Genomic DNA, 18168 nt, shown 5'->3' with positions numbered 1-18168 from the left:
ACTAAAAAAGTCAAAATAATAAAGTTTTCTAAGAAAGAATGAATTCGTGGCTTTGGGATTAACCTTTAAGAAGAAGGAAAGTGAAGTAGAAGCTAAAACGAAATAAAACGAGTTTTATAAGGAAGAATTGTCAAGTGGCATTTTAATTACCCATTAAGAAGAAAAATAGGAGACAAACAACTACACAATTTGCACAAAACATAGAAAAAATGTGTTTTAAATTATTATTTTGAAGGAATAAGTAGTGCCAAAAATTAATAAAATGAAATAATAACTAACATAAAATAAAAATAATAAAATTTATAAGGAGCAATAAGTTAGTAGAATTGCTATTGCTCTTAAAGAAGAAAACAAAATAGAAATAAAAAATTGAAAAACATGCAGACAACTTTGAACTAAAATTGCACTTTTTGTACTATGCAAATAATAATGATATAAGTGTCCACTTTTTACACATATTGTATAATATTTGGGTGTGTAAATTTACACTCATCCAAAATTCCAAAAGTACCGACAAAATTAAAAAATTAACTAATAAAGAAAAAGAAAAACCTCATAAAAACAGAGGAGAGAGGGAAGTGCTAAGTCGCAGATGTAATGGGCCTCGGCCCTTTAAGGAATAGACTGACCAAAATTTATAGAGGTCAATTAATTATTCCCAATTATCTCAATTTTTTTATTTCCAGCTCAAAATAAGGGGAGCTCCTATTTCACCCACCTTGCGTCAAATAGGCTCGAACACACGCACTAACTCCAACTGGTCCGGCACAATTTTGTGCAACGACACGATGAAAAACCTCAGGAAAAAATGAACTCAACACGGGTCGAACACGAGACCTCTCTAGGCTGATGGTGCGTGGCCACTTTCCAGACAGAAGTACTACAGATCACGTGTGGACAATGGGCAGTGCCAAATTTTAAGAACTAATTGAAGTGTTAAATCCGAACACTTCCAAAAATATACTGGACATTTCTTGGAAGTTTTGAAGAACCAAAAACTATAAGGGGAATAACCTTTGAAAATCAGACAGTGTTTGAACACCTCGAATGATTTTTTTTAAATTTCAAACTATTTTATGAGAGAAAACATTTTCTAAAAGCACAAGCATTTTCTGAATTTTGAGAGCAAAATTTTGAAACTGGAAAAAAAATCCGGAACAAATTGTGAAAATGCGATTTTCTTAATACATGAAAAATTATTAAAATGGGACTTTTTTCAATTTTTCTTCCATTTTAAATAAATTTTCACGTATTCAAATTTTTCGCATTTTCAGAATTTCTTCGTGATTTTCAAATGGTTATTTTGTTCTCAAAATTAAGAAAAATTGCGCTTTCAAAAAAGGGAACTTGTTTCGGAAATGCAACCAAAAATTTGGAACCGCAAATATTTTCTGAGATTGATGAACATTTTTTGAAATTTTTAACAAATTGTTAAATCATGGACATTTTTTGAAATTCTGGATAATAATTTAATTTTTTTCTTCAGAATTTCCGAACAAAATTTAAAATTATATAAATATAAATTTTCATGAAAATTATAAAATTTGAATATTTTTTGAAAATTCAGAAAGTGCAAACATTTTTGACAATTCTGGTAATTGTCTGACAAAGAAAAATATGTAAAAACAAAAACACCAAAATGGGCCAGCCCAGTTAAGGCGTTGGTGTGTGATGCGCTGGCAATTCGCACAGTGAGCGGCGAATAGGGGTTTGCCAAGACAAGGCACAGCACAAACAGAAGGAAAAAGGGCAGCAGGAATCTCAGATCAAATATCAACGATCAAGAAATTGAATGACCCAAATTTAAAATCCAGTTGACTGACATATAGGTAAAGTGGTAATGAAAATGCCACGACATAGCTGCCACTTACTTATTTTGCTACAATTTTTGCATCGTCGTTGTCAAACAGCACCATGTCTATGTACATTCTCAATCATGGTGACCCAGATCGAGACGGACCAAATCCAGCCACATCTTAGCGCCCAACATCTCCGGCGCCAAACTTCTCTTAAAAAGGAATGAATTAGTTGCATTGGTATTACCCATAAAAAAGAACAAAAATAAAATATTAGCTAAAAATAAACCAAACTAAAGAAAAATTTGAAGGAAGAATGAATTAGTGGCATTTGTATTACCCTTTATGAATCAAGAATATAAAATAAAACTAAAAGAAGTCAAAATAATGAAGTTTTCTAAGAAAGAAATGAATTGATGGCTTCGGGATTAACCTTTAAGAAGAAGGAAAGTGAAATAAAAGCTATAAAAAAATACAATGAAGTTTTGTAAGGAAAAAATATTTAGTGGCATTTTGAATAGCCATTAAGGATAAAAATCTAAGATAAACAATGACAAAATTTGCACAACATATAGAAAAATGTGCTTTTTAATTATTATTTTTTGCAGGAATAAGCAGTGCCGAAACTTAATAAAATGACATAATAACAAACATAAAATCAAAACAATAAAATTTATAAGGAACACTGAATTAGTGGCATTGGTATTGCTCTTTAAGAAGAAAATAAAATAGATATAAAAAATTGAAAAACATGCACACAACTTTGAACTAAAATTGCACCTTTTGTCTATGCAAATAAAAATATTAGAAGTGTCAACTTTTCACAAATATTGTATAGTATTTGGGTGTATGCATTTACACTCATCCAACATTCCAAAAATACCCACAAAATAAAAATAAAAAATTAACTAATTAAGAAAATGAAAAAGGAAAAGATAAAACTCATGAAATCAGGAGAGAGGGAAGAGCTAAGTTGCACATGTAGTGGGCCTCGGCCCTTTAAGGTATAGACTGACCAAAAATAGAGGTCAATTAATTATTCCCAATTATCTCAATTTTTTTAAATCCCAGCTCAAAACAATGGCAGCAACTTGTTGACGATCGCTCCCCCGGGAGGCTCGCAACGATCAGCACCACTAGACACGCTCTCAGCAACCCGCCACGTGTCATGCTCTGTGCGATCCCTCCGAATTTTATTTTTTTATTTTTCAGCATGCGTTTTCGGCTTTTTAAACGATTTTTTCGATGTTTCGGTTTTCTACCGGTCTTCCTTAGCTTTTTGAAAAAAAAAATCTCAAATTTTTTTGTGCAACAAAAAGCGTTTTTATTTTTCCCTTTTGCGAGAGTCATGGTTTTACTTTCGCAAGAGTCACGGCCGCGCCTCTTAGAAATAAAAAAACGTGTTTTTTGTTTTTTTCGCGAGAGGCACGGTTTTGCTTCCGCAAGAGGCACGGTTGTGCTTTCGCGAGGGTCACGGTCGTGCCTCTCTGAAACGAAAAAAACACATTTTTTGTTTTTTTCCTTCCTTGAGAGGCATGGTTGTGCTTCCACGAGAAGCACGGTTGTTCTTTCGCGAAAAGCACGACCATGCCTCTTGAAAATGAAAAAAACACGTTGTTTGTTTTTTTCATGAGAGGCACGGTTTTGCTTGCCGCGAGAGGCATGGTTGTGCTTTCGCAAGAGGCACGGCCGTGCCTACTCGGAAACGAAAAAAAACACTTACTATTTTTTTTCCTTCCGAGATTGGCACGGTTTTGCTTCTGCGAGAGGCACGGTTGTATTTTCGCGAGAGGGACGGGCGTGCCTCTTTCGGAAAGGGAAAAAAATCCGTGCTCCCGGTTTATTTTTTTCTTCTATTTTTTTCCGTGAAAAAATTTGTCAAAACTTATCAACATGTGATCTAGTTTTGAAGATCTCAGCGCGAGGAATCCAACGGTGAAAACAGTTCTAGATTTGAACGCACGGTTAAAGAGATAAAACACTTTAAATAAACGAGTCTACAATAAAAAGAGAAAACTTCCAGGTTACGAAAAGTGGTGCACATACACCGTGCCACTTGCATGTGCAGCGTGTCACTTGTCACAACCTAGAAATATGGGAGTGATCTTTGCAATGAATACTCCTTAATTAATGATTTCGCAAAACAAGGGGAGCTCCTATTTCACACCCATTGCGCCAAATAGGCTTGAACTCACGCGCTAACCCAAACTGGGCCGGCACAATATTTTGTGCAACGGTGCGTCGAGAAAACTCAGGAAAAAATGAAACTCAATAGAGTCGAACACGAGACCTCTCCAGGTTGATGGTGCGTGGCCACTTTCCAGCCAGAAGTAGTACAGATTATATCTGGACAATGACCAGTGCCAAGTTTTAACAACTGATTGAAGTGTCAAATCCGAAGACATTCAAAAAATATTGGAATTTCTTCGAAATTTTGAAGAAAATAAATTATAAGGGAAATAACCTTTGAAAATCAGACAATGTTTGAACAAATCGAATAAATTTTGAAATTTATTTATTTTTAAAACCATGCACATTTTGTGAAAGCACGAGCATTTTTGAATTTTGAGAACAAAATTGTGAAACTGAGAACAATTATAAAATCACGAAAAAATTGTGAAAATGCGATGTTTGAACAAATGGGACTTTTTTCAATTTTTTCTACCATTTAAACAAAATTTTCACGTATTCAATTTTTTCGTGTTTTCAGAATTTCTTCGTGATTTTCAAATTGTGATTTTGGTCTCAAAATTCAAAAGATGTTCACGCTTTCAAAAAAGGCAACATTTTTTGAAAGTGGGACCAAAAATTTGGAACCGCAAATATTTTTAGTAATGCTGAACATATTTTTGAAATTGTTAACAAATTGTTAAATCGGAACATTTTTTAAATTACGAATATATTTTAAAATTATTTTTCCCAAATTCCTAGCATTCTGTAGAAAAGAAGTGATCAATTTTTAAAATTCTATATTTTAGAATTTTTATGAATAGTTGAACACAGGAATATTTTTTGAAAGTTCGGAAAGTGTAAACATTTTTTAAAATTCTGGACCTTATCTGAATAACAGAATAACAAAAAAATGCAATAACAAAAATACCAAAGTGGGCCGGTCTAGTTAGGGCGTCCCTGTGTGATGCGCCGGCGATTCGCCACAGTGAGCGTCGAATAGGGGTTAGCCGAAACAAGACACACCACAAATTGAAGAAAAGTTTTAAAAAAACACAAATTGAAGAAAAAGGCGTAGCACGAATCTCAGAGCAAATATCAACGATCAAGAAGTTTGACGGACTTCAAATTTAAAATCCAGTTGACCGACATATAGCTAAAGTGCTAATGAAAATGCCACGACATAGCTGCCACTGACTTTTTTTGCTGCAATTTTTGCATCGTCGTTGTCAAACAGTACCATGTCTATGTACCAAATCATGGTGACCCAGATCGAGACGGACCAAATCCAGCCACATCTTAGCGCCCAGCATCTCCGGCGCCAGACTTCTCCACATCGGGGGCAGCCCCCGCCGCCGCCGCCTTCTCATCAGCCGCAGCGTCGTCCACCTCCTCGTGCGCGACGTCGTACGTGGCGTGCAGGCCGACGAGCACGTAGTAGAGCAACATGACGGCGGTGCACACGCCGAAGCGGACGAACGCCTGCGCGCCCAGGGAGCCCATGAGGAAGATGTTCGTGGCGATGGAGAGCGATGGCAGCCAAGGCACGAGCGGCACGCCCCACTTCGTGGGCACGCGGGCCACCGGCACCAGCAGCTGGACCCCGAGCGTCGCCGCGGCCCACACCGGCACGAGCACGGCGTAGCCTGTCCATCGCTCCGGCGCCGTGCCCCAGCACGCCGCGATGCCGCCCGACGACCCGACGATCGCCAGCACGAGCGCCGCGAGCAGCCGCCCGTGCGCCCGGCTCGTCACGCCCCTCGCGTGGTACCGGCGGACGAGGAGCGCGGTGGCTATCATGACGAAGATGAAGAGCGTGCTGATGGAGAGGAGGCTGGCGAGCACGTCGAGGCTGGAGAAGAAGGCGACGCAGGCGCTGGCGCCGGTGATGAGCGCCGTGGCGTGGATGGGCGTGCCGGTCTTCGGGTGCACCAGCGCGAACACCGGCGGGATGATGTGGCTCCGGGCGATGTGCGTCGCGTACCGCGCGTTCCCCAGCGCCCCCACAAGCAGCACCGTCGTCATCCCCTTGAGCGCGCCCACGGCCACCACGTACTGCATCCACCGCATCCCCACCGCGGCAAACGCCACCGAGTAGGCCGCGCTCCGGTCGACCGCCGTGTACGGCTGCATCATGGTCAGAGTCAGCGCCATCGTGCAGTAGATGGCCGTGATCACCGACATGGACCCGATCAGGCCCAGCGGGATGTCCCTGGACGGGTTCTTGGTCTCCTCTGCCATGTTGGCGATGCTGTCGAAGCCGCCGTACGCGAAGTACACGACCGCCGCCGACCGGAACACGCCCGGCACGCCGTAGGGCACGAACGGGGTCAGGTTGCTCGGCTTGGCGTGGACGAACCCGGCCACGATGATGAACGCTAGCACGAGCAGGTGCACCGTCGACGCCACCCAGTTGAAGCGGGAGCTGCCCTTGGTGCTCAGCATGGCCATGATCGCCGTGGCCATGATCACCGCCGACGCGATGGGGTCCAGCTCGTTGAACCCTTCGCCGAGCGACGGCACCTGCACGCGGAGCGCGCTCACGGGCCTGTTGACGAGCGAGGCGAGGTAGGACGTCCAGGCGCGCGCCACGGCGGCCGTGCCGATGACGGTCTCGAGGATGAGGTTGGCGGCGGCGACGAAGGCCGCGACGTCGCCCAGCTCGACGCGGAGGTACGCGAAGGAGCCGCCGGCGACGGGGATCTCGACGGCGAACTCGGCGTAGATGAGCACGGAGAGCATGGCGGAGAGGCCGGCGACGACGTAGGAGAGCACGACGGCGGGCCCCGCGTGGTCGCGGGCCTCCTGGCCGGTGAGCACGAAGATGCCGGCGCCGAGGTGGCAGCCGAAGCCGAGCCACGTGAGGTCCCACCAGGTGAGGCAGCGGCGCATCTCGTTCTCGCTCCGGCGCCGCATCGCGCCGAGCTCGGCGGCGTCAGTGGAGCGGCCGGCGAGGAGGCGGTCCCGGAGCCGCGCGGGCGTCGCGGCCAGCGCGCCCCGGTACGCGCCCCAGCTCGCGAACGACGGCTCCGGGAAGAAGTCGTCCTTGCGCCACCGCCAGTAGCCCCTCGCCGCCGCCGCCGGCTTGCCTTGCGGCGCTCCCACGGGCTCCATGGCCTGGAGCTTTACTTTGGGTCGAGCAGAGCACGGCTTCACCGTGGAGCTTTGGGTCAGAGCACGGCTTCACTCTGTTTGTCCGCGCACAGGTGCGGTGCAGGACAAGTTATTCTGAATCGTCGTCGTCTCCGGAGGTGAGGTGACTGCAGAATGCGGACAGAAGGAAGCCGTTGTCTTCTTCCTTTGGTCGCCAACTCGCCATCGTCGTGGACTCCCTGTCTGTCCGTCCGTCCTATCTATATCGTGCACCAGGAATCACTTACCAAGCACGACTTTGTTTTTCTTGGAAAATCAAGCACGAATCTTGCTCTGAAGATTGGCTAGAAAACCAAGCGATGCCAGGAGATGTGGTCGTGTGGACACAGCTGCATACAGTAGAAGCCACGGGTTACATCCGTTCATCAAACATGGCACTAAGCAGTAGCGGGGCCAGGATTAGCATACGCCTCACGCACACCCTTCTAGTCGACAGTAGTCATAGTGCGACATACATTTCCCAATAACATCATCATCATCATCATCATCATCATCATCATCATCATCATCATTATTATTATTTTGCGGGTTTCCCAATAACATTATTACTTCTACTGTTCAAATTTAGCCTTGCATACATTTTTATCTATAAGATTATAGGAGTTAATAATCTGCTTTATTTTTACAGCTGTTTGCGCGTAGGGAGGAGGTGCCGTTGGGCGTCGTGGTGACGTCGACGATATCTGGACCGAGCAAGGTTGATGCATCAGTACAGTTCTGAAGATGGAGCGGTGGCAGTTGGCGGCGGTGGCCTCTGAGAGCATGCCGGACCAGTGTGTGCCCCAGATCCGGCAAGTGGCTAGGTTGGGGTCTCAGGTCTTAGATGTTAGGCTTGGCTGCCATGTCTGTTTGGTATTAGGCCCAGGCTATCTGCGCCCCTTCATCAGCTGGATAGGTGTAACAACAATTTGTTGCTTAGACGACGGCTTTAGTCTTACTGTTATATGACTTTATAAGGTATTGTGAGAATAATTAATAAAGTGGCTATATGCATCGTCCAGATGCAGAGGCCGGGGGTCATTCTCCTTTTCAAAAAAAAAGTATAACCGTATAAAAGCAACATACAAATCAGATCTATATCTCATCTCAGTACATGTAATTAAGAAGTATTATAAAATAGTAAGTTACTATTAGAAATTGATTGACGCATCAAAGAGAAGTAAATTAGCTGTATGTATGTATGTACCTTAAGAAATGATCTTGCCGGAGCGTCCACTTCACGGCGGCCTTGTGCGTGGCGCGCGGAAAGCCGGGGACGGCAAAAGGAGGCCGCCGTTGAGTGGCCAGGTTGAAATTACTTCTCCCAGCATCTGGCAGTGTGCTGCTGGTATGTTGTTGAGGACGGCGGCGTGGCGATAGGCGGCAGGCGGAGTCCACAGGATGCGTCCTAGACCTAGAGTAAAGACTCCCGTGTAGCAGCGATACGCACGCAACACCGGCCGATCTGATCGATTGCACGCCAAAAGAACCGCACAGAGGCAAAGCCACAGTGTTACAGTGTTACATGGGCTGGGCTTCTTTGTTACTGTGTGTCGTTGATCACGCATGGGCTAATTGAGTTAATTACTCCCGGCCATTGCCTCAAAATAAAAACTCCCAGCCATTAGCACATGAACAGTAGTAAATTTCCCATTTTCTAAAAAAATAGTAAATTTCCCTTCTTCTCAAAAAAAAAGTTGTTAGCTTGAAAAACGTTCTTATATTATGAGACGGAGGAAGTAGTAAATTTCCCAACATTTTCTAGAAAAAGTAAAATTTCCTATAAAAAGGAGCATCGGTGTCTAGTTCCACACTGCCCACTAAAAGTTGTTGGGGAGTGCGACCGGTCGCCTCCGCCCATTTTCCACAATAATGTGTTCATCACGGGTCGAATCTAAGGATGCATTTTGCCTCCAGCCATTCGTACTCACTTCGCCTTTCCAAAATAAAAGATCATACATATATATGGCCGAAGACAATGTTGAGAATGAGGGTGCCTGGGTCAGCCTAGCTGGCTTCCCGTGTGGCTCCTCCGTGCTCGCCACCGTACGGCCTTGGCGTCGCAACCGACGTCTCCTCAGAACAGTTCCCTCATCCTCACGTGTTGGATCCAACGAACTATAGAAGCCTTGGCAAACTCAGCGCCAACGTATACACCATAAACACTTGGAAGCATGTGTAGGTGGATGATTTTTCACTCTACGCATTTGAAGCAAGCCTCTCACTGTATATGTGGCTAGCTAGGTGCACATGCGCACGTACACATGATGCACATGCAAAAGGATTGTATTCCAACGAGTACACACACATGCACATATACATGATGGTGATGCACCGTAAAATTGATAGTAGGAGGAACCGTGAAATTTCCAGAAATTAGAAAATGAAATAGCGTAATTAGAGTTTGAATCTTTTTTTTTGCGGGAAATTAGAGTTTGAATCTACTTGCATTTATATTTACTTTGTATTTTCAAAGGGGGAATATTAACTATGTGTAATATGTAAATATTTTATTCGAATATTTAATGATCCATATAAGCATATTGAAAATTTAAATGGCTTTTTAAACAGTCCAAAAGTTTTTTGAATTATAAAGAAAAAGGAAAGAAACCTAGGCCTTTGTTCAGCCTAAAGCCCCGCATATCCAAGCTAGCCCAATAGTAGAGCCAATTCCATGAACGGTTGCGTCACATTAAAAAAATGAACGGTTGGCGGCCACTGCTGCCTCTTCTTTTTCCTCAGGCAACTGCATATCTTCTTCATGCGCGCCTAGCAGACCTCACATAAATGGTTAAACCCGTAAAAAATTTGTGTTTTACAGTTTTGAGCGAAAAAAGTGTCCAGAGCAGAAACCGTAAAAGTGGTCTAATCCCTAAAATTTTTAAGGGCCACCACAAATGCACACCCGAAACCCTTATCTTTGGAGGTTGGAATGCCGAATTTAGGGGCCCCCGTATACCGGTCAAACCTCATCGGAGCAAACACACCGCTGCGGAGTTTGCCGGAATCCGCCCTAAACTTGTTGGAATTCATCACCGCACATCGGAAAAGGCCGCTAGACGCTGCAATCGCTCGCCGCCGGTTCGAATTGGACGAGCTCGACATCGCCGTGGCCTCCCATGACCTCAGCCTGGCCGCCGGAATCCTCCCGATGTGGCAGGCAAAGGGGCACGGCTCGCCTGAAAATAGAGCAAGGCGCGGACGACGGAGGCGACGGGGCGTGGCCGGAAAGGCTGGGCGCGGATGACGGAGGCGACAGGGCGTGGCCAGCGAGGCTGGGCGCGACCTGCAGGGACGGGGAGCGACCGATGGGCGATGGGGCGTGGCTTGCGGGCGACGGGGCGCGGCCGACGGGGTTGGGCGCGGCCGGCTGGAGGAAGGGACGGCAACGGCCGGACTAAAGGAAGGATCTCTTTATTCCAGTTTTACAGCTTGTTTTACAGTATCTGTTTGGCCACACTAGTTTTCGACCCACAAACGCAACCTTCATAAAACTGCAAACGTGTTTTACAAGTCAAGTTTTTGCGGGGTCTTGCTAGAGTTGCTCTAAGCGACAACAATTCTGTTGTCACTCCTCCTCTGCTATTGGTCGTCTATGTTCTCAGCCGTCCGTCTCTTTGTGCTCATGGTGTAGGACCAAGAGTATATTGACTAGAGGGACGAATGAGTGGGAGATTTTAAATTTTCTTTCGAAACTTAAATCTCTCGGTACAGCACAACGAAAAATAAAACCAAGTAGGAACAAGATCTACAAAAGACTATCAGACTAGAAGATACACTAGACAGAATGGAAAGATTGGAGAAAGGTTTCGGTGGTTTGGAGGATTTTCATAGGAAAAACGCAGGAACAAGTATTCCAGAGGAAAATTTCATATAGATGTATTCGGTTTGTAGGAAAGACGTACGGGAATATCGTAGGAATACTACTCATTTCCTGTGTTTTTGAAGGAAACTAGACATCCACTCAAACTCATTTTACGCGTAGAAGTGAGGCAAGTCAATTCCTTAGGATGGCAGATGCTATCCTATCAAATTCCTATACTAGTCCTAATTCCTAGGTTTTAGTTTCCTCCAAACCGAATGAGCTAAGAGATGATAATCCTACAGGTATAATAGCACAACACTTTGAGAACAGTGACGGTGACAAGGAATGGAAACAAAATTATCAGCATAGATGAGATCGCACACTCGAAACAATACACACAAAATAGATAAGAAACAAATGCACTACTAAAAGATGTTCATTAGAGGTAGACTAAATTGAATGAAAGTCCTATTCTGATCCCGAGCTCAAATGCACCTTGGTGAACAGTAAAATCGAAAAAAAAGTAAAAAAACCAAAAAATATTTTTTTGATAAACTTTGACAAATGTTTTATACAGCTTAACAAATTTGAGCACAAAATGACATTCATGAAAGTCGTGGCAAAAAGAAAAATCAATGCTCCAAATTTGAGCACGAAATGACATTCGTGGAAGGGCGTTACCGTGAGAACTTTGTGATGGTGGGGACCGTTTGGATTAGTTGGCAGGTGCAGATGGTGTGCCCCTTTTCCTCCAGGAGGCATCTGCTTTCGGGGAACTCTAGATTTGGGTCTCCCGGATTGGATGATGACGATGACTCTGGTGTCGTTCTTCCTCTTGGGGCCCATTGTTTTGGAGCAGATTCTTACTCGAGGAGCCATGAGGTGGAGCGGGGTTGCATCTACCTCATTGAAGACGACGGCCCCGCAAAAAAAAATCTGCTCCAAAACCTTTGCCAACCCTTTGCCAATGGTACTCATTATTCCTCTTCTTACTGCCCAACCCTTTGCCAATGGTACTCATTGAGATCCTTATGAAGCTGAAAGTGAGTGTTTGCATTTCCAATCTCTTTGTAGGTCTGAAAAAAATCTCTAATGCGGTTAGCGTCTCTAACTGGTTTGACACGGCTACCCACATTGTCGTAGAAGAACTCCAAGTTCATGCCTCTCTCATCTTTGATAATCATATTGTGAAGAATAACACAACATGTCATGATGTTTTTCAAGAATCTCTTGTCCCAAAAACGAGTAGAACCACGAACAATGGCAAACCTAGATTGCAAAACCCCGAATGCTCTTTCAATGTCTTTTTGGGCTGCCTCTTGTACCCTTGCGAATTCACATTGTTTCCTAGTTTGGGGGTCGTTGATGCTCTTGACAAATGTGCACCAAGGAGGGTATATATACCATCTGCAAGTGTAACACCCACGATGCGGCTATATCTCCCACGTGTCGGAGCACGACTTAGAGGCATAACCGCATAGTAGGCATGTCGCAAGAGGGGTAATCTTTACACATCCCATGTACTGAATAAGAAAGGGATAAAGAGTTGGCTTACAATCGCCACTTCACACAATACATGAATATAGAATTACATCATCCAGAATACAATCAAGGTTCGACTGTCGTGGATTTAAGACTGACAGTAGAATGGGGGGTAAGTATGAGGAGGCAAGATCCTAGCTATGGAGGAGTTGTACGCACGAGTTTTACGAGTTCAGGCCCTTCTCGGAGGAAGTAACAGCCTTATGTCTCGATGCCCTAAGACGGTCGACTGGATTATATGAGTGTGTGTTTACAAAAGTGCGAACCCTTATCCCAGAGGAGGAGGGTGGCTTATATAGAGTGCGCCAGGACCCCAACTCTCCTCCGTTACACAGGGTTCAATGTTCATAAAGGAGGGGCGTTACTGGTAACGCCTGCAGTAAAGCGCTATAAATGCCCATAAAGCTATGGTTTAAGTCTTGACCGTTGCAGAGTGGAGAGTTTCTCATCTTCTGGTGGTCGAGTGTCTTCAAGGTGGTCGAGTGAGCGCATCTTCATGGTCGAGTGGACGATGGTTTCTCTTCGACTGCTTCTGATTCTTTGCAGAGATGTCCTTGGGGAGGGTATGTCGGACAGGTCCATGACCCTATCCTAGGTACATAGCTTCATTCGACCCATTCTTTGTGTTACGAGTATATCCTGTTTTGGAACAATGAGTTGAGGTGACGACGTTGACTCCTTTCTCAGTCGCCGTGGTCCATTCTTGGTTTTTGTCGAACGGTAGAATTCCGAATGATGATGCAGTGGATGTTTGTCTTCAGTCTAACAGGTTGTTCTGCTCTCCGCGGATCTCGCGGGATTCAAATTTTGGGAAGCGCGCCAGACGGACGGAAACGAGGTTATCGGGACGGATTAGGCAAGTCTCCTCGATCCCCGCGCCACCTTTTTCGCCACGTATTGCACGCGCGACTGTTGCGGGATTTGTTTAGATCGCTTGGGTCCACCCGTCAGTCACTTGGATGAAGACCTTATAAAAGGCCTCGGACCAGGCCTCTGCCCCGTGCGCTCCCATTCTCTCTTCTTCTCTCAATCTCTCCGCCACGCTTGCTTCCGCCCTCATCGCCGGACCTTTACTCGAGATCGACCCGCCGCCATGGGGAAGGAGAGGACGGTGGCGCTGGAACGCGCGAAGAAGGCGACAGCGAAGGCGAAGGGCAAGCGGACCAGCCGGGGCGGATCCTCGTCGAGATCCGGCCTGTCGGCGGGCTGGATCCAGGGCGACTGGATCCGCTCGACAATCACCCAGGACGACCTCGACGACCTGGTGGAGGGGGGACTGATCCCCCACAAGTCAGCACGGCTCCCGGGGGATGAAACCGAGCCGCAGCCGAGGGAGGGTGAGTGTGCTCTCCTCGCCACTCACGTAGATTGCGGATTCTCACTGCCCCCCATCCTTTCTTCCGGTTTTTTTTGAACTTATTTGGGGCTCAACTCCACCATTTCACCCCAAACACTATAGTATATCTGGCCGCTTTTGTGTCGATGTGCGAAAACTTCTTGGGTTGTCGACCGCACTGGGGCCTTTTCAAACACATCTTCACCTGCCGATCCCAGTCGGTCCAAAAGGCCAAGTCGAGTGACGAGAGGACACAAGTGATCCAGATGTGTGGGGGTCTGCAGATCCAGATGAGGAGCAAGAGTACTTTCCCAGCCATGATTCTTCCCGACTCGGTCCGGGGCTGGCAGTCGACTTGGTTCTACTGCAAGGATCAACCGACCCCTGGCCAGTCGACTGGACTTCCTCCTTTTTCTTTGGCTCGAGTGGAGAAGCCCGCCCCCCTGAAGGTAGTTCCAGAAGAGAAGGCGCAGGTCAAGGTGCTAGTCAAGCGGGTCATCCAGCTTGTCCGCAATGGGGTGACCGGGATGGACCTGCTGGAGGTCTTTCTCGGTCGATGCATCCAACCTCTTCAGGTGCGCGATCATCCGATGTGGATGTATTCTGGGCTCGAGGATTCCACTCGGATCCACCCGGAGGACGTCAGCGAGGACACCTTGGAGAAGTGGTTGATGGGGATCACCAACAACAAAGACAACCCTCGGGGGTCTAGGAGGGTGATTCCATTCGACAACTCGCACCAGCCGGAGCAGGTATAATTCTGTCTTATCGAGTATCTTTTTGATTCACCGAGTGACATCTTGTTTATGGTCGATTGAATTTCCTTTGATCATTGTCCTTTCAGGCCCTCATCGACATGTACTCAATGCCCAACGGAGTGCAGGACCAAGAGGCTAAGGAAGAAGGGAGCGGTGGCGAGGGCGGCGAGGAGCATTCGGAGGCCGAGGAAGACAAGGAGAGCGACGAATCAACTGGTGACGAAGAAGTTGACTCGCCTCTCGCAGGGAGAGGAGATCCAAACAAGCCCACGACCCGGCGAGTGCTCTGGACTTAGTGGCCGCGCTGACTGGTCAGACTTCGAAGCATCCTAGGACGTCTTCCCCAACGCCGGCTGAAAAGGATCCAAAGCAGTCCAAAGTTGCGCCGCCTCCAGCGCCGAAAGCGCTGAAAGCCACCTCTTCCAAACTGCCAAAAGCTTTGCCCAGGATCAAAGTGACCGTTCCTACTATCTCCGTCTGACTTGTCTTTTTCGTCGACTCGATTAACCAGACGTAACCAATTGAATACGGGTCTTTGCAGTGCTGCTACGTCAGGAACCTCTTCTTTCCAGTACCGAGACGAGGAAATGGAAGATGCTGTAACCTCCAACCCAGGTATAAACTCTTGTGATCTTGTTCTGGATTCTTTGGTCGACTGCGTTTGTGTGGTTCACTTGGGGTCGAATGATCTCCACCCAACATCATTGATCTTCCAGATGACGATGAAGATGTGGCTCCTAAGCCCAGGAAGAGCAAGAAGGTAGTAGCTGGCAGGGTGGCTCGGCAAGAACCAACTCCAACACCTCCCGTCCGTCAAGCTGAAGACGCGGGCAGGGCCTCTGTGACGTTTGCTGCACCCTTGTTGAGTGGGCCTCCCGTACCGTCGACTGCACATGTGGTTCCTTCAACTGTCCAACTCCATGCCACAGAGCTCCAAACCACCGCACCTGGGTCGTCTGCACACTTTTTCACCAGCTACCCCCGTCCCGGACAACCAGTCGGAAGCGGCTGTGGAAGCCATTCGACTGGCTGACATGATGATGGAGCGGGTGAATACGGTGCACGAGAACAGCCAGGCTGCCTACGACGCCAGTGCCGCCCTTCAGGCCAATGTCCAGGTGAGTAAACTTTCCGACTGTTTTTGTTCTCGAAAAATCTTCTTCTGCACAATCTCCTGTTGTTTGCGTCGAATTAGAGCACCCACTGGGTGTTTTGTTGTTTTTGGTAGTTCCGCTCTTCCACTCGGTCTGGGCGAGTGGGATCAGAACCGGTAGGGGCACGCTAAGTGCACCCACTAGGTGTAGTCCCCGAGACCACGGTCGACTGCTGGCAGTCGACTGGGGTCTGAGTTCTTCATTCTTTTCTTTCTACTCCTTACACTCGACTCCGGCGGGCCGGTCGAGTAAGATCCGAACCAAGTGCACCCACTGGGTGTAGTCCCCAAGACCGCGGTCGACTGCTGGCAGTCGACTGGGGTCTTAACAGCTTGCTGCCCCTCTTTTTTTTAAACCTGGTCCGGGCGGACCGGACGAGTTGAGTCTTAGTCAGCAGGGGCACGCCAAGTGCACCCGCTGGGTGTAGCCCCTAAGACCGCAGTCGACTGTGTGCAGTCGACTGGGGTCTAAATGGACTTCTTTAGGTTTTATTCACTCGAAAGTGAACCACCTTTGATCCTATCGATTGATGTGTCTTTTGCCTTCTGCAGAAGTCTTGTACTCTTATTTCCAAGTTTGCTGAACTCGAGGAGAAGCAGAGGCAACTCAACTTAGACTTGGAATTGGCTCAGCAAAATCTGAAAAAAGCTCAAGACGAGGCCGCTGGTATGGAAGGTAACTAATTGTTGACTGACTCTCAATATATCTCTTTGATCCCTTCTTTGACTCGATTGCTTCTTTTGCAGAGAAAATGAAGTTGGCTCTGGAGAAGAAAGACTCGGACCTCGCCGCCGCGTAGAAAGCAGCCCAAGACAAAACCGCTCTCGCAGACAAGAAGCTTGCTTCAATCGGAACACTTGAAGGAGAGGTGAACAAACTGAAATCTTGTCTTAATGAAGCTAACCGCGAAGTGACCAGTCTGAAGAAGGACAAGGTCGTCCTGAATGAAAAGTTGGAGTCTGCAATCCGCAAGAGGAATGACACAGAAGCTTATCTGAGGACTCTCGCCAAGAAGCTTTATCTCGCGCTGGAAGGTATTTCCTTTAATCCGACTGTGTTGATGCTTGCGATCGGATCTTGCTCGGTCGATTGACTAACTTTTGGCTGCAGAACTCTGCCAAGACTTCGACGAAGAAACTGGAAGGGTCGAGACGGGTCTGGACCCTACCGCTTCCCCAGTCTGCAACGAAACTATGATGAACGTGCTCCGACTGGAGTCCCGTATCGCCAGCGCCACAAGCTACCTCGCACACCTGAAGGAGGTTGTCTCTCGAATCAACTCATCGCTTTGGCCGGGGGCGACGCTTCAGAATGACCTGGAATCCTTGATGACTTGACTGAACGAGATCCCTGACCGAGTGCAAGAATGGAAGAAATCCTCTGCCCGGTGCGGTGCTGACGTTGCGCTGTCCTTGGTGCGAGTCCATTGCAAGGAGGCTCGTGAAGATAAGCTGGTTGCGATCAAAGTCGCTAACACCAAAAAGCACAACTTCCAGTCCTTCATGGAGACTTTCATCGCTGCCGCCACTCGGATTGCTGATGGGATCGACCTGGACTCATTCGTGGAGCCTGCCAGCCCTCCTCCGGCGAGTGAACAGACTCATGAAACCTGAATACGCTTTAAATTTTCCTCGGAATGCCGAGTGATTGCTGTAACCATTGGACTCCTTCGGGCTTGATGCCTGAGTACTTTTGATTTGCTGCTCGGAATCTTTAGGATTTATCTGAATTTGGTTTATTTTCGAATGTGCTTGTGTTTGTCCACGAATGGACTTTACTCACTGCTTTGAATAGTCTTTGCGCTGGAGACGCAGCAGCTCCGAAGGAGAAGGTTGCAGTCGGCCTGCACCTCGTCGTCCTTGTGGATAGGGATGGACCGGACATTGTACTTGTGCTGGAGCTCCGAAGGAGAAGGTTGCAGTCGACCTGCACCCCGTCGTCCTTGCGGGTAGGGATGGACCAGACGTTGTACTTGTGTCGCAGCTCCGAAGGAGAAGGTTGCAGTCGACCTGCACCTCGTCATCCTTGCGGATAGGGATGGAACGGACGTTGTATTTGTGCCGCAGCTCCGAAGGAGAAGGTTGCAGTCGACCTGCACCTCGTCATCCTTGCAGATAGGGATATGTTTCAAACTTAGGCAAGTACTGGACTGTAGCTAAGTCTCCTAGTGAGAGAACTTAGGCGAGTGCTGGACCGCAGCTAAGCCCCCGAGTGGGAGGGTTGCTCTCCACTCGGTAGGATTTTTTCAAACTTAGGCGAGTACTGGACTGCAGCTAAGTCTCCTAGTGGGAGGACTTAGGCGAGTGCTAGACTGCAGCTAAGCCCCCGAGTGGGAGGTTCGCTCTCCACTCGGTAGGATTTTTTTCAAACTTAGGCGAGTACTGGACTGCAGCTAAGTCTCCTAGTGGGAGGACTTAGGCGAGTGCTGGACTGCAGCTAAGCCCCCGAGTGGGAGGGTCGCTCTCCACTCGGTAGG

At 47.1% G+C, this 18168-nt stretch overlaps 1 protein-coding gene across 1 annotated transcript; it reads right to left on the bottom strand.

Annotated features, from left to right (window-relative positions):
* Positions 1 to 5068: 5068 nt before the first annotated feature.
* Positions 5069 to 8515, bottom strand: LOC123104107 (cationic amino acid transporter 5-like). Its single transcript, XM_044525837.1, has 2 exons — positions 8305 to 8515; positions 5069 to 7447 (listed from the first exon to the last, which is right to left on the bottom strand). Exon 2 carries the CDS (start codon positions 7077 to 7079, stop codon positions 5265 to 5267), a length of 1815 nt encoding a protein of 604 aa, XP_044381772.1. The 5' UTR covers positions 7080 to 7447; positions 8305 to 8515; the 3' UTR covers positions 5069 to 5264.
* Between the last annotated feature and the right edge of the window lie 9653 nt (positions 8516 to 18168).

Source organism: Triticum aestivum, chromosome 5A (genome assembly GCF_018294505.1).
Source record: "Triticum aestivum cultivar Chinese Spring chromosome 5A, IWGSC CS RefSeq v2.1, whole genome shotgun sequence".
In the NCBI taxonomy this organism is placed as follows: Eukaryota; Viridiplantae; Streptophyta; class Magnoliopsida; order Poales; family Poaceae; genus Triticum; species Triticum aestivum.
This window is presented reverse-complemented; position numbering and strand designations above follow the sequence as displayed.

Bases quoted from the DNA above. Each gene is read 5' to 3' on its own strand.
- LOC123104107 (XM_044525837.1), bottom strand. From the start codon at position 7,079: ATGGAGCCCGTGGGAGCGCCGCAAGGCAAGCCGGCGGCGGCGGCGAGG.